Here is a 15177-nt window from a genome sequence, read left to right as displayed (position 1 = left end):
ATTTGTCATGCCTGACTTTAGTGAATCAAAAAATGCTGTTTTGGTCATTTGCCCCCCAGTTTGGCGGGTGATGACGTCATGTGAAACCACTCTATACTGAGACAGTATCCCGTTCAGGAGGCTTAACATATACATGGGTAGCAACCACATCTCTCCGACATTAATTACGTGATGTCAGTTTTGGAATATCCGTTTGACATAGACTGACTTGTTTCTTCAGTAGTAATAGTGTTGTCCGAAACTTGACTTGGGGACACATTTTCAACAATGGAAAAATGGTGTATATTTGCTAGAAATCAACGCAAATCTTGGCGATCAGCGGTGGGGGACCAAACTGTGAAGAATCTTGTTTTGAAAATTAAGAGAACCTTACCTGAGGCCAGGGTAGGTTAGGGAATGATATGATTACCTGCTAGAAAATCTCTTAGTGTCCAGCATTTCATGCGTATAAATTCGATTGAATTTTTGTCTTCTGGTCTAGCAATATCATTATGTGAAAAGAGCAATCAGGATGCTGTCCCTTGTGACCCTGGTCTCTGAGGATAAGTGTCCATCAGCCATGATGATGACAGTAAATCAAACTATATAGTGTACAGGAGAAAATGTGTCATAGGGTTGTATAGAGTATCCTATGACAAAATAGGATAAAAATGTGTACTGAACATGTAAATGGATTAAATAGCCTTTTTCTTAGTCTTGCAACTTGACATGATCAAAGGGGGAGAAAAACTGTTAAGTGCTTTGTCAAAAAGTGACTTTGAAGACTAAAAAAATGGGCACTCTGTTCAAAGGTTGACAATTACCAGTTTTATATCCAAATCTGTCATAAAAAAATTCTTACCGTCACAATGACAGGTTTGTACCCGTTAGAATTATGTCATTAAAATTACATCAAATACAATAGTAAGTTAAAAGGCTAGCGGTCAGAACCACTGGATACTGCCTTCATCTGCTGCGAGCTTCATGTGCACCAAAATAAAGGCCCTAGTTACAGCACCCAAACAAAATCAATGTAAATGAATGATTGATTTGTCAAGGATCAATGGAATTACCATCACTGAATTACTATTGAGCCTTTGGAGCCTGGTGTAAAAATTTGTCAGCCAATTTATCGAAGTGATGGATAACTTTTGCCTGATTGAAAGGAGCTAAAATGGTTCATTACGGGGTATTGTCTGGACACTTTTCCAGACTATTGAAAATAATGGTCTTTGCAAATAGCATCTGGTGATTTTATGTCGTTCATACTCTACCCAAGTCAGACTTTCGCATGTGTACTCTTATCTGACACACCCGAGGAAAAATTAATCTATTTATAGTAGGAAAAATATCAGCTAGTTCAGCTAGCAATACAGCCTCTGCCTCCGGATAGCTGCCATTAATCAGTACTTTTTGGTCGGCACATTGTTTCACATTGTGTGCAGACTTTCCCCTCGTTTTTTTGCTTTTCACACGGGTGGTGTCCTGCCTGGTATAAGACAGGGGCTGAGTACTAGAGCATTATTCGTGGGCGAGGGACTCGGCCCCCCCCCCCCCCGCTTTGGATGCAGTATGGACCACTGGTGTGCCCCCACCCTGTCCTGTGTGGCCGTTCGGGGTATGCGGACGGGGTTTTCACCCAAACGTGTCTCCCTCCCATGCCTGCCCCATAGGAGGCCATTCAGGACCCTCGGTCTCAGCAGTCAGCTCTCGCCTTACATCTAGTCAGAGGCAGATGCTCCAGCGCCTCACAGACCACCTGGAATGTAAAAATGTCCAGGAACGGTCCCCGATGCGCCAGGCCGAGCGGCCAGTGGCTTTTGATGCGCAATCTGTATGCTCTTATTAGGCAATTTGTGCCCCTGGAGATGTGTCCTCTCCTGTCGGTCAACACCGCCCTCGGTCGTGTTCCCTTTGATCTTTTTCGGGGATACCGTTGAGCAGGATCCGGATGCGGTCCCGGACTGGGCATACCAGGAATTGCCCCCATCACCGGCCCTGATTCGAGCCTCCACCTGGTTGAATTTGGGTCTCAGGGATACAGCTCTGTCCTGTGGGGGTCACCAGTGCGCCTTGATGTGATTTACAACTTTGCGGAAATACGTCCGTTTTTAATTGTTGATCACAAATGTAAAGCTCAAATTTTCCATTTTTGATTAGATTTATTATAAAATCGCTGAATGTAAACCACCGCGACCGCGAAAATGTTCATGTTGTGACGTCATTAACGAAAACGGCATCGAAGCGAGCCGTCCGGGCGGGATTAAACCGTCAATTTCTAGAAAATGTGCATTTCGATTCAAAAACCTTACCGATTTATGAGAAAGTGACGTAGTCATTTGTCAAAAACAGCTAAAACATTATATGGTGAAATTTGACACGGGTTACCCTTTAAGTCCACACAGTGTCTCTTGACGAAATGTGCTGAGCGGTTACCGTGTGAGGTTTCCCCCCCCGCCTCTAGGAAGGAAGGGTTTCCCAGTTATGCTATCCTTTGTTTTTCAAAGGGTCTTCTGATCATTAACCTTGGTTATCACCAAGCTATCTTTGTCTGGGTCCCCTTGGTCTCGCCTGTTGGGTTCTGCTATGCGGCTTTGGAGACAGTTCACTTCACTACATGGTAAGTCACCGTTTACCCACCTTCCTGAGTTGTTGGTATTCGATGCAAAAGTCTGACCTGGTAGAGTATGAACGACATAAAATTTCCATTTCCTTTAGAAATGTCATTTTATTAGCTAATACCTACCCAGGTTAGACTAGCCACCCTGCCTGTGCCCACAGCAATGGGACTAACTCTTGCACTCAAGTAATAAGTACTGGTTAATGGCGGCTATCACAGGGCAAAGGCTGTATTGGGGCGCCGCCTAGGTGAAGCTACGGGAACTAGCTGATCATTTTTCTATTATAGATAGATTTATTTTTCCTCGGGTGTGTCATCTTTGAAAGCATTATTTTGTCAATATCTTATTTGTCTTATTTGTCCTAGACGCTTCAAATTTGATATGTCTCCTATATTAGGCATCTGTACATATTAACAAAACCTTAGGTCAATATGACCTATTTTTCAGGTGTAAGTAGGTCAGGTCATAAAACCCAATGTTGGTCATATATCAAGAAACCTGCACTGTGTGATCTTCAAGTGTACATGTACATCATTAGCTCACCTCTGGGGAGCTTATATGATACCGTGGTGTCCGTCGTCATCGTCCATCGTTGTCCGTTAGCAGAGCACGTTTCGTCGCCGCTAGGGCTAGATTGCTAAAACTTGGTGTGATGGTAGCTTTTGGCAATATGCCCTGACCTATTTTCTTTTTCGCGATATGACCTACTTTCTGACCTCCAGGCGGCTATCTTGGAAATTGGTTTTTCCCTATTTGAAGCTAATGGTTGTACGTAGAGTGACGAAATGTTTATGGTGGGTGTATCTAATAAGGTTAAATGACATACCACCCGGGTTTAAGATTTGACTTACTTTTCAAGGTCACAGAGGTCAAAGTTCACTATATCACCAAAAGGGGGCATGTTTCATTTCTATTTGAGCTAGAAGGTTCTAAACTTGTGATGACATGTATCTAGGGACCCTCTATTCTACCCCAAAAATTTGTCTCGGACTTCAAATATGGCTGCCAGGCGGCCATCTTGAAAATTATACAAAGTCGGATTGCAACCAAATTTCATGTGATTGTATATCTACGTACTCTCTACAACATCCCTGATTTTCAGTCATATCCATCAACCTAAGACTGATTTTTCAAGTTCACAGTGGTCAAACTCTAAAATTGTCATTGATTGTGCCACGTTTTTAGCTCACCTCTTAGCAGAGGTGAGCTTATCCCATACCGTGGCGTCCGTCGTCCGTCGTCGTCGTCGTCGTCGTCCGTCGTCGTCCGTCGTCGTCCGTCGTCCGTTAGCAGGGCACGTTTCGTAACTGTTAGAGCTATTGAGTTGAAACTTGGTACACATGTGCCCTTATGTAATGACACCTTGGAGACCAAGTTTCGGTCCGATTCGTTTCATGGTTTGGCCACCAGGGGGCCAAACGTTAAAAGTGAAAATATGCAATATCTGCCTTAATAGTAGTCGGGAAATTTTGAAAAAAATATGGTAGGTACTTCTAGCAAAGGTGCATCATATATCCTCCGGGTTTTTGATTTGACCTCCTTTTCAAGGTCACAGAGGTCAAAGTTTGCTGATTCACTGAACAGTAGCATGTTTCCTATCTATTTTAGCTAGAAGGTTTTAAACCAGTGTGGACATGTATCTGGGATTCTCTATTCCACCCCTAAAATTTCGGTCGTTCAGACATCAAATATGGCCGCCAGGCAGCCATCTTGAAAAATAAACACAGTACTATTACTCCGAAACTAATGATCGGATTGCAACCAAATTTGATCTGGATGTATATCTATGTACTCTCTACTAAATCCTCGATTTTTTATCAAATGTGATAGCCAATATGGGTGCCAGGCGGGCATCTTGAAAAATTCTTAGTTTGGCCACCCGGGGGCCAAATTTAATGTCCAAAGTTAAAATGTTTGATTGCTCGTTTAATAGTGGTCTGATTTTCATAACATTTTTATGGTAGGTACTCCTAGCAAGGATACATCACATATCGTACGGGTTTTTGATTTGACCTACTTTTCAAGGTCACAGAGGTCAAATAGTGTAAATTGGCCGTTAGGATGTAACGATGGCACGTTTCTAAACTGCAATGACTATTGATCCCAAATTTGGTACACATTTACCCCTTAGTCAGGTGATCTCAGGGACCGAAGTTTGGTCCAATATATTCACCACTTGACCACCAGGGGGCAAAATCCAAAAACCTTAAAAATGTGATTATTCCTTAACTTCTTGCCCGATTGCCACCAATTTGATATCATGGGTACATCTAACCGCCATACAGTATATGTCACACAGGTTTTTAATTTGACCTTCTTGTCAAGGTCACAGAGGTCAAATGGCGTAAATTGGCCGTCAGGCCGTAACTATGGCACGTTTCTTAACTGCAATGACTATTGATCACAAATTAAGTACACATGTACCCCTTGGTCAGGTGATCTCAGGTACTGAAGTTTGGTGCGATCTGATTTGCCGTTTGGCCTCCAGGGAGGGGGCCAAATCCAAAATTCTTCAAAATGCCATTATTCTTAGTAATTACTTGCCCGATTGGCACCAATTTTATATCATAGGTTCATCTAATTCTAACAACCATTCAATGTGTCACCCGGGTCTTCTTTGATTTGACCTACTTTTCAAGGTCACAGAGGTCGAATGTACTGTAAATTGGCCATTTTGGGGAAATTGTAATTGCTTGGACCTACATCAAACCTAACACTACATTACACAATACCATGATCTTTATCCATCTTTCCTCCACATGAGGTGAGCACAATGGCCCTGGCCATTTCATTTCATATCTATAAGTCAAACCTCCATGTCTCATTTCATCTACCACTAAATCATTCCCAGGTGGACACAATGTCCCCAGGACATTTGATTTTAACCAATGGTGATATATGTCCATTTGACAGTGACTTGCTTTGTGCTGGCGCAAATGTTTCCATCATTTGTAATATAATTAGTATCACCTCCCCAACCACAAACTTAACTTGATTCCATATAAAATTTTGGTGAAAGGGAACCAATTACTCCAAACTCTCTTCCCTAGTTCCCTAGCGGGTTACTGACAATATTGTTTGAGCCACTGCTTCCTGTATAATCATAAAATATGGCCTCGTCTGTGATTCTTGACCTATTCCAACAGCTATGGGATGTTTGCCTCATCAATTCATGATGTAGATGGTAGACCAATTTGATTGCATTCCCTGTTGCATAAGTGTGCCATTATAGTCTCTCAGTCTACTCTTGTGAAAAGCAGAAGTTTAGCCAATGCTTCTCAAGGCACTTAACATTTTTATTACTTCATGGCTTCACATTGGCTCGTGTATGCTGGGATTGAGTCTAAACTTTCAATCTGGGAACCTAGTGCGCTGGTCATGGTGTCATAATATGTGTAAAGATAAATGATTCATTTGCATATTCCCACCAAGAAAACTATTTTGGTTTGACAAATATGGCCGCCAGCCTGCCATCTTGAAAATTCAACGAAGTCCTATTACTCCTAAACTGTTGAACACATGTCAACCAATTTCCATGTGACATGTACATGTACACTCTACAATAACCCTGAATCTCATAAACAATATGGCCGCCAGGTGGCCATTTTGAAAATTCAATAAAATCTTTAAATTCACCTTAAAAGCTGCACTACCGCATCACTTCCTCTAAGATCGTAAAATTGACATCAATGACCAAAACTGTTCTCCCCATATCCACTGCCAATGACATGCATTAACATTACCGGAGGTGAGCACATGGTCCCTAGACCATTTCATATAACTCATGCATCGAGGTACCGGGTATTGAGCTAAAATCCCCCTATGTTTGTTCGATTATGAAAGAATGCCGCAAGGATGGAACATTTGGAAATTGACTTTGTCTTACAATTACAGTGGTCCTCAAACCGTGATAGCGAGTAGATCGCGCAACATTCATAGAAAAGATTTTCACTTCAATTTTCTTCTCAGTACGGTTATAGACCATCCCTTACACACCCGGTTGATGGTGTACGTTGACAACCATGATTTACATTAAATTGATCTCTTGTGTTCTATTCCTTGGAAGTGTTTTTATCGTGGCAGCCATGGCAACTCCTTCAATTTTAAATGGCTATTATCACTGCTCATGTTGTGTAGTGAGTGAGAGGAATAAGTCAAGATATTGGGTCCGTTGGACACTTACAATACGGTTTTTCTAGGTGTCAAAACGAACGTCCCACTAACAAAATTGACATTTCTTGGAAACTTTTCTATTCAAGACAATTGAATCTCACCCAAAGTATCATTCTATTTTCTGCATTTACGCTACAATTGCACTTTACTTTAAGGTTGGAAAATGAAAAGACATGTTAAAAATATGAATGAATATCATAACAAATCGGCATATTTCTAAGACACCTTCTCAAAACGTGGCCAGCTTATCTCACCTTGATAGTGACGTTGTGTCTTATTCTTACCATTGCAGATGGACAGCATTATTCTATGGAGAGCATGATGGTCAAGGTCCAAACGCCGGGGTTGGATCACAAGAATCTCTTGATACGAATATACGTCTACAGGACAAGGTAGGTCAATAAATTCTGTTTTGGCTATTTTTACCATGACTGTGAACGGTATGTTGCAAACTGCATTTTCACATGACTTCCCGTTGCACATGCGCAGTTAGGAAAAATGCCCCTTTATTTTCATTTGAAAAATTTGAAAAATTTGATCAATGGATTAGCCAACTGACTCCTTTGGGGTGATTATTCAATAGAAGTTGTTAACTCTACTTTATTTGACTTGCTCACTTATGATTTTTAATTTTTCTGAAGTGACGTTACTGTAAGGAACTGAACAAATTACCAGTTGGGCACTTTCAATTCATGCACTTTGGCATTTTTTCAGCTTTTAGCTGTTATGGCATGCAGGCCAGCACATAATAGTATTGTTTAGGCAGTGTAATTCTTTGGATCTGTAAGGACTTTAAAGAGAAGGTAGAAGGCCTCTTCAGCAGAAATTGAGTAACATTTACAAAATGGACAATAACTTTTTAACCCTTTCGCTGTGGGTGACGTGCATAGTACGTCATATGCATGGTTCCATATCGTGCGGGATGACGTGCATAGCACATCATGCCCATCTAAAACATTTAAAATATAAGTTTACCAGCACGTGGTTGCACCCTCTCTAAACACGCCAATCGCACTCTGGGTAGTTTCATCCTAATAGTATAGATGGCAACATTATTGAATAGTTTCGACCATTCCGATACAAGGCTCAACTGTTCATCACCAGTATCAGAAAATGGCCTCCACAGTGAAAGGGTTAAGCGATAACAGGTTCTTCTAATGAAATGAATTTCTTGCTCAGAAACATATCATCTGTTGCTGTATACATGTTGATTCAGCGATCCTATCTGAAATTTTGATTTCACATATATCCTGAAAGTATCATAAAAATATCAAGTATCTCATAATATCAAGAAAAAACATAATTTTGTATCGTGAATTGTACACTTTCAAAAAAGAACTGGTTTATGAACTAATTAATTTTGAGACTTTTTGGGAGATATATTGAAATATCAACCATAGAAAATGTGAAAATGTATTTAACAATTCTTATATTTATTTATGTTTCTTGTGTTGAAATAGATAGATTATCACTCATGACCATGAATGAGTACAATCTGAAATTATTTACTTTCCTTTACAATGCAGGGGTTCTGTTCCTGGATTCCGGCCTTCTTCAGAATCAAGTAAGTGTAGTAACTCATCACATGTCAACAACCAGGCAATCCTGCTGTTTGCTTTTTCAGTGCAGTCATCATGGCAGTTGTCTGTAACATTTTAAATTTCAATCTGTCACTGGATTCAGATTAACTGAGATTGTCTACAGTTTCACCATTGTCCTTAATGGCTGCTTCTTCACTGATGTTGTTCTTGTCGAATCTCGCAACTTCCCGTTAAAACAGATGACTATAGATCTATTCACTGATTAGGAATATTGTTTACAAGGAGGGGCTCATTCTTATTCACCACTGGAAAGTACCATTTCTGTATTATTTTCTGATGTGTCATTTTGAAAAAGTACATTCAGTATTTCCCACTTAGAAGTTTATTTCTGATGAAAAAACATGATGCGGCATACATAAAATGAGTTTGTTTGGGGTGAAGGCTGTTAAATTTGTCAAAATACTGCAGTTGCGATGTTTTGATGTATCAACAGCCGACAGTGCATTTCGTATGTTGCAGCATACAGATTGAGGTTAGAACCCCAGTTAAAATGTGGTACCGGATTCCACATGTTTTTGGAGAACATTTGGAGGCTGCTATTGTATAGTACTTTTGGGCATCAGAAAAACATCACAACCATTATGATCTTTCAAACGGTATGCTTCATTAATTGATGCGACAAAATGAGCCAAAGAGAGGCAAAATTTATGTAAACGTTGTTCTCAAGTAAAAGTATGGATATAATGGCATTGTCCTCAATGTCATCAGTCTTGACATAATGACCTTGAGGTATGACAAGATGCGATGCTATCTTGAAGTGTCTTCTTTTTCAGAGATGAGCACATCCAGCGGAAGAGTGGGAAAGATGCAGTGCAGTATCTGTCCTTCCAACGATATCTCATCCTCTTCACTGCCATCATATGTTTGTTCTCCATCTGTGTTGTACTGCCTGTCAACTTTCAAGGTGATCTCGGTAAGTCCAAGCAACTGTACTGGGTTATAAAGTCAATGATATTTCTGTGGAAACACACATTTGCATGTTTACCCACAATGGCTGCAGTGATAGCGATCTAGGGTAATAACCTGAAAACGTGTTTTCTTGTTGTATTTTTTTTACCTTAACATGTTAAGACCATTCTTAGGGTTAGAGACTTTCAACTTCTTTGTAAACTAAAGAAATAAAATTTCCATGGTATTAAGAACTCTCTAGTGGGATGTATTAATCTGAAATGGATGAATAGGGTTCTGCATTGTGGCAAATTTGTTTAAATCATGCACAGGTTGCCGGGAAAGGGTTGGGAGAAGTTATTTCAGGGGGGTAATTGTTCATTTGTAATGTAAACCTATTTGCCATGCAGGGGAGTCCTGGTAGTGCATGCAGTGCAATGCATTAGTCATGTTAGTACTACATCATTCCCCTGACATCATGCTTGCACGATGTCAGCCCGACACTTGCTCTATGACATATATGATGTCAGGATGATGTAATTCCATGGTCATGAGTTGGATATCCGCACAACATTCGCCTGACGTCTGCTGCCTCATGTCAATCTGATGCCAGATTGGCTGCATATTTGATGTGGGAATGTTGAATTACTTCTATATTTGGCCTCATATCGCATTTGTCTTATTGTCCTGGAGGGGAGACAGCCACTGCAATAGATAATGATCCATTATTACCATAATTGTAGACGGCAGTCTTTCAGTAATAGACTCTATGATGAAAAATCATAAAAACAAGAATTTGCTCTGTGTTGTTGATTTACTTATTCGTAAAATATTACAATTTATACACAGGTAAAGATCTTTGGGTTTTTTGCAAGAATTCTTCCTCGGTCTGGGGATGTTGTGCTTATCTTAATTCCCCTGCAAGTGAAAAGATGAATGCCAGATGGATTTTGAAAGCGTTCCTTATAGGTGTAATAAATGTTTTTAGGTACTTCCAACTCTCGTGAAACAAGATAAAAGTTCTGCTCAATGATACTGTGTCTTTCTCACCTTTCTCACAACATGCAGATATTACTGATGGCGCTAGGGATATGCAAGCAATGGCATTGCTGCCTTTATATTCATCGGTTACAAACATACACGTTGTTAAATTATCACCAAATAGATGTATCTGCCAATGTAACATCCTAAAATTAGCAATAAAAATCACTAGAAACAATTGCAAAGGACATGTTCTTGGCTGAATAAAACTAAATTGAAATTTTATAATACCTCAAACAAGTCATCAGCATCAACAATACATCCACAGCAGTCCCACCTAAGTTTAGTTTCGGTGAGATGCACATTACCGTAAACTGCCAATTTTTCATACCTATTTATTTGAACCTGAACATTTCATCCAGATTGGTTGAGAAATAAACTGTGCAGAGCGGAAAATTTCTGAATTCAATGCACTACATCAATCAAAACAAATGCATACAAAAAATTATTTCGTTACCATGGGTACTACAATGAAAAGTTCCTGTTTGTTTTTGAGGCGAAGACACACAAAAACCATACTTCAATGAAATCGGACCACTATAGATCCATGCACTTGATTGGGAAAAACGTTAACGAAGACGTCGCATCACATCACGATATGCAGAAATGCATGGGGACGTGATGACGGCCAACACTAGGTTATGTAAACGTTGTTCCCAATCAAGTGCATGGATCTATAGGTCACCCATCAGAGCATCAAAAAATGTAGACATATCATTTACGAATGGACTATAGGAGACATATTTCTGAGCATAATATGAAGTTTAGAACTGAAATACAACGTGTGATGAAATGATAAGTAAAAAACAAACAAAAATCAACACTAAAAAAATTTGCCTTTACAAGTGATGGTGGCGCCATCATAAATGATGATCGGGCTCCGCGAATGCCTGGTTAGTATCCTGATGCTGTGACGATATCACACACTGTCATATTGGCCAACAGAGCTATGGCACAACAATGAGGCACTCCAAGATTCAAGTTTTGCATGTATTGACGATACATGACATATCACAAAGGTTTTTGATTTGACCTACTTTTCAAGGTCACACAGGTCAAATAGCGTAAATTGGCCAATGTGATAGCATGTTTTGTAACTACTGGAGCTATTGACTTGAAACTTTGTACATATGTATAAAATTGCCATATCTCCGTAACTGAGGGCTCAATCATCACCAAATTGTGTCATAGGTGCATGTAGTGACAATACATGACAAATAGTGTAAATTGGCTGATGGTGGCATGTTTGGTATTTTACTGGAGCTATCGACTTGAAACTTGGTACATATATAGCCCTATGTTATGAAACTTAGGTCCGGTTTGATTCCTCATTTGGCCACCAGGTGGCTAAATTGAAAAACTAAGGGCTTCACGATTGGTAATTTTTTTTAATCATATGTAATAAACTGTCCGTGAGGAAGGTGAGCACAATGGCCCTGGTCATTTCATTAGTCTGTTATCAACTGTGGTCGAGGTTATCATCTGACACTCTTACTCTGGTCTATCCTGCAGAGCTGCCAGTGAATTCACATTAGGTGTAGCAATACTCATTTTTAACAATTTAGATGAAAAACCCCATCTTCTTGACTATTTTGTAAGGTTTAAGTCAGTAGTTTCTTGCATATTTTCCTTTAATTTGATTCATTTGAATGTTTTAATTTTGCAGAACGTCGAGCGGCAGATATACCAGGGGGTATATGCCAGTCTCTGAATATTAAATGCTTTATCTTATTATTAAGCTTTATAGGCAGTTAGATCCAAAATATTCTTCCTACATCTTTACACCCTTCATCAAAATCTATGAGTTAATTAAATTTCTTTAAACAAAAAGGAAATACAAAATCACATCATTGCCTCTATCACAGGTACTGCACATGATTACATGCTTGGCGATGAACATCAGATCATCTTTTGACCTTCTAAAGTAGTTTGCTCTTTACAAGATTAGAATTGTCTCTAAAAGCAGAGCCGTGAGAGGTAAGACACGTACATGAGAAAACATGGCAAATCTCTCTAAGGATGTCTTGTTTGCAAAGCTAAACGAATCCAAATTTTTTACAATTTAGGTAATACCGAATAAATCTAGGTGATATCAGTAATACCAAAGATAAAACAAACGCATAGAGTGTATTTCTGATATCACCTATATATATGGGTTATTTGTTCATATTTTAAATTCTGTTCAAAATTATCTATAAATAAACACTTGAACCAACAACTGATCACAAAATGAACTCCACAGCCTCAACGAAAACGTTAAATCTTAATCCTATTGAAAATTTCAATAGGATTAACTGAAAGAGATAACGTCCTTATGACTACTTAACATAACCATTAGGGTTAACGTGACTTTTGTGCTTTTGAACTACCGGGCCCAGGGCTGCTATCTAAGGAGTTTATTCAGTTAGGCCGATAAGTTTGAATAAATTCCCATTGATACTAGTTTATGCTGTTACAAAACCAACGTTGCCTTATTACCAGAGTACAAAGTGGTCATACAATCTATCGCTGTGTGTGACGATAAAAGTTTTATAACAAATCAAACGTACTCACTTTTACTTGGTAAATGAGTTTCATTGACCACACTATTGTAAAGATATGAAGAATTATGTGGTGGTGGGTGTTGCTTCATCAAAGTTTCTTCTTGACCTCTTCAAAGTCAATCAAATCATTTATTAAACATGTACAGATACTTTTGGCCCAGATGGGTCTGCTGAATCCTGCTGCATATGGTCACGGCGGCGTTTTAAAGCCCAATTAATTAGTGCATTTAAGTTTAATGCATATTGAGGTTCCACACTCGTTGTTAAATTGCCCGTTGTTGGCTGGCTTCCATATTACGTCACAAGTATGGCGGTTGTATTAACAACACAAAACCCTGATGCAGTGCACAGGTTTGTTACCACCTTAACCCTTTGGCCCCCGAGGCCAATGTAACACTATGTACCGAGATTTTTTACCAGTTTTATGCAAAATAACATAAAATTACTTTAAAATATTGTTGCTCCTTCATTATGCATCCTTGATTAATAAAACCATACATTTTTGTAAAACTGATTACCTTGGCTATCAATTGGCATTGTTTCTGGGTATCGATTGGGTAAGAGGTAATCAGTCATCAATAAAAATTTATATTCATTGATTGATTTTGCTCTAATAGATAGATTTTTCTGATTTGAACAAGTATATGGAACTGTAATTGATGCAGTTACAACCTGTAAATGATCAACGTAACTTGATTGATAACCTTTTGCTATTGTCTATTACTGATTGATCGAATAATACAACATAATATTAATTTATATGCTAATCAGTTCTTGTACTGTGACGCTGCACAAGCGCCAATCAAACTGCAGCACCCTCTGCAAACTATGAACAAAACTAAATAAAGTCTTCTACTGATCACCAGGGCCACGAATACACCGTACAATAGTGTCTAACGTGTACCGCAAGCTCTATACTAATATATTAGTATAGGGACGATATATCGTCCCTTCAAGGTATACGCGTGACAAAATATAAGGACAATATACTGTCCCCTCTAGGGAGGCAAGCGGTTAAGGCTACATTTGAAGTGGAGTACCATGCTTCCTTTCTCTGCATGTCTGTGTTAGATTGTGTGCTACTGGATTGTGTTCTAGCTGGTACCATTAGAATCCACTTGATTCACTTGTGAATGAAAATATCTAAAAAATGTGGATCTGGCAGCTTTTTCTTTTGTCTTTTCAGAGGGCAACACTCAAGCGTTTGGTCACACGACCATGAGCAATATCGATACAGGGTGAGTATGCATATGTTCAACAGAGTTTCTGCAACCTTTATATTTCTTTTAAACTTAACATTCGCAGATAAAAAGTGCGCAATGAAAAGCTTGAAAAAAACATATTTTTGGCACTCGCTGAAGGCAGTTAGCTGTCTGTCAAATCAAAAGCACAATTTGAATATCTTAAAGGAACAATGCATCCATCTGGAAATTACACATGAAATAAAAAAAGTGATTTTTGGACCTTTTTGAAATGTTTGTTACATAATGAAGAGATGGAATTAGGTGCATCCAAAAACAACAGATATATGACCAACTAAATATACCATACTCTGCTGAAAACCGCATTCAAATATCTTATTTTATCTCAGTGATATTTTTTTAAATGGTGGACATTTACTTTCTGGTAGGACTGTACATGTACATGACATTCCTGCCATCCTGTTCTTGATCACCAACTTTGCTTATTTCAGATCTGCCACCCTATTGGTACATGGTGTTTCTATCATCCTGTTTTTGAACAGTGCCTTTGCTTTTATTTCAGATTTGTCACCCTATTGGTACATGGTGTTTCTGTTGTCCTGTTCTTGATCAGTGCCTTTGCTTTTATTTCAGATTTGCCACCCTATTGGTACATGGTGTTTCTGTTGTCCTGTTCTTGAACAGTGCCTTTGCTTTTATTTCAGATCTGCCACCCTAGTGGTACATGGTGTTTCTGTTGTCCTGTTCTTGAACAGTGCCTTTGCTTTGTTTCAGCCATCCTGTTCTTAATCACTTCATTCAGATCTGCCACCCTATTAGTACATAGTGTTTCTGTCATCTTGTTCTTGAACACTTCTCAGCCATCCTGTTCCTGATCACCAACTTTGTTATGTTTCAGATCTGCAATCCTGAGGGTACATGGTGATTTATTCTAAAACATCTCGATTTGTAATGAAACACAGTTTACAGTCTAAATGTATTATGCACCTACAATGCCTCATTTTGAATTCAGTGGTTAGGCAACCAAATCTGCTTGGGTTGGTGCAAAATATGGAAGCAGTCTAAAAGCATTTAAAACCACATTATAAATTATCTAATTTGAAATGTTTCAGAATAGAAACTGATACCT

At 39.1% G+C, this 15177-nt stretch overlaps 1 protein-coding gene across 1 annotated transcript in view; it reads left to right on the top strand.

Annotated features, from left to right (window-relative positions):
* Positions 1 to 15177, top strand: part of LOC135484029 (calcium permeable stress-gated cation channel 1-like) — an 81591-nt gene that overhangs the window by 30427 nt on the left and 35987 nt on the right. The window contains exons 5-8 of the mRNA XM_064765059.1: positions 7066 to 7165; positions 8300 to 8337; positions 9148 to 9287; positions 14033 to 14084. Coding sequence (XP_064621129.1) covers positions 7066 to 7165; positions 8300 to 8337; positions 9148 to 9287; positions 14033 to 14084 — 330 coding nt within the window. The remainder of the gene's footprint in view (positions 1 to 7065; positions 7166 to 8299; positions 8338 to 9147; positions 9288 to 14032; positions 14085 to 15177) is intronic.

This window comes from Lineus longissimus, chromosome 3 (genome assembly GCF_910592395.1).
Source record: "Lineus longissimus chromosome 3, tnLinLong1.2, whole genome shotgun sequence".
NCBI lineage: Eukaryota > Metazoa > Nemertea > Pilidiophora > Heteronemertea > Lineidae > Lineus > Lineus longissimus.
The sequence above is the reverse complement of the archived record's forward strand: the minus strand, read 5'-3'. Positions and strand labels throughout refer to the sequence as shown.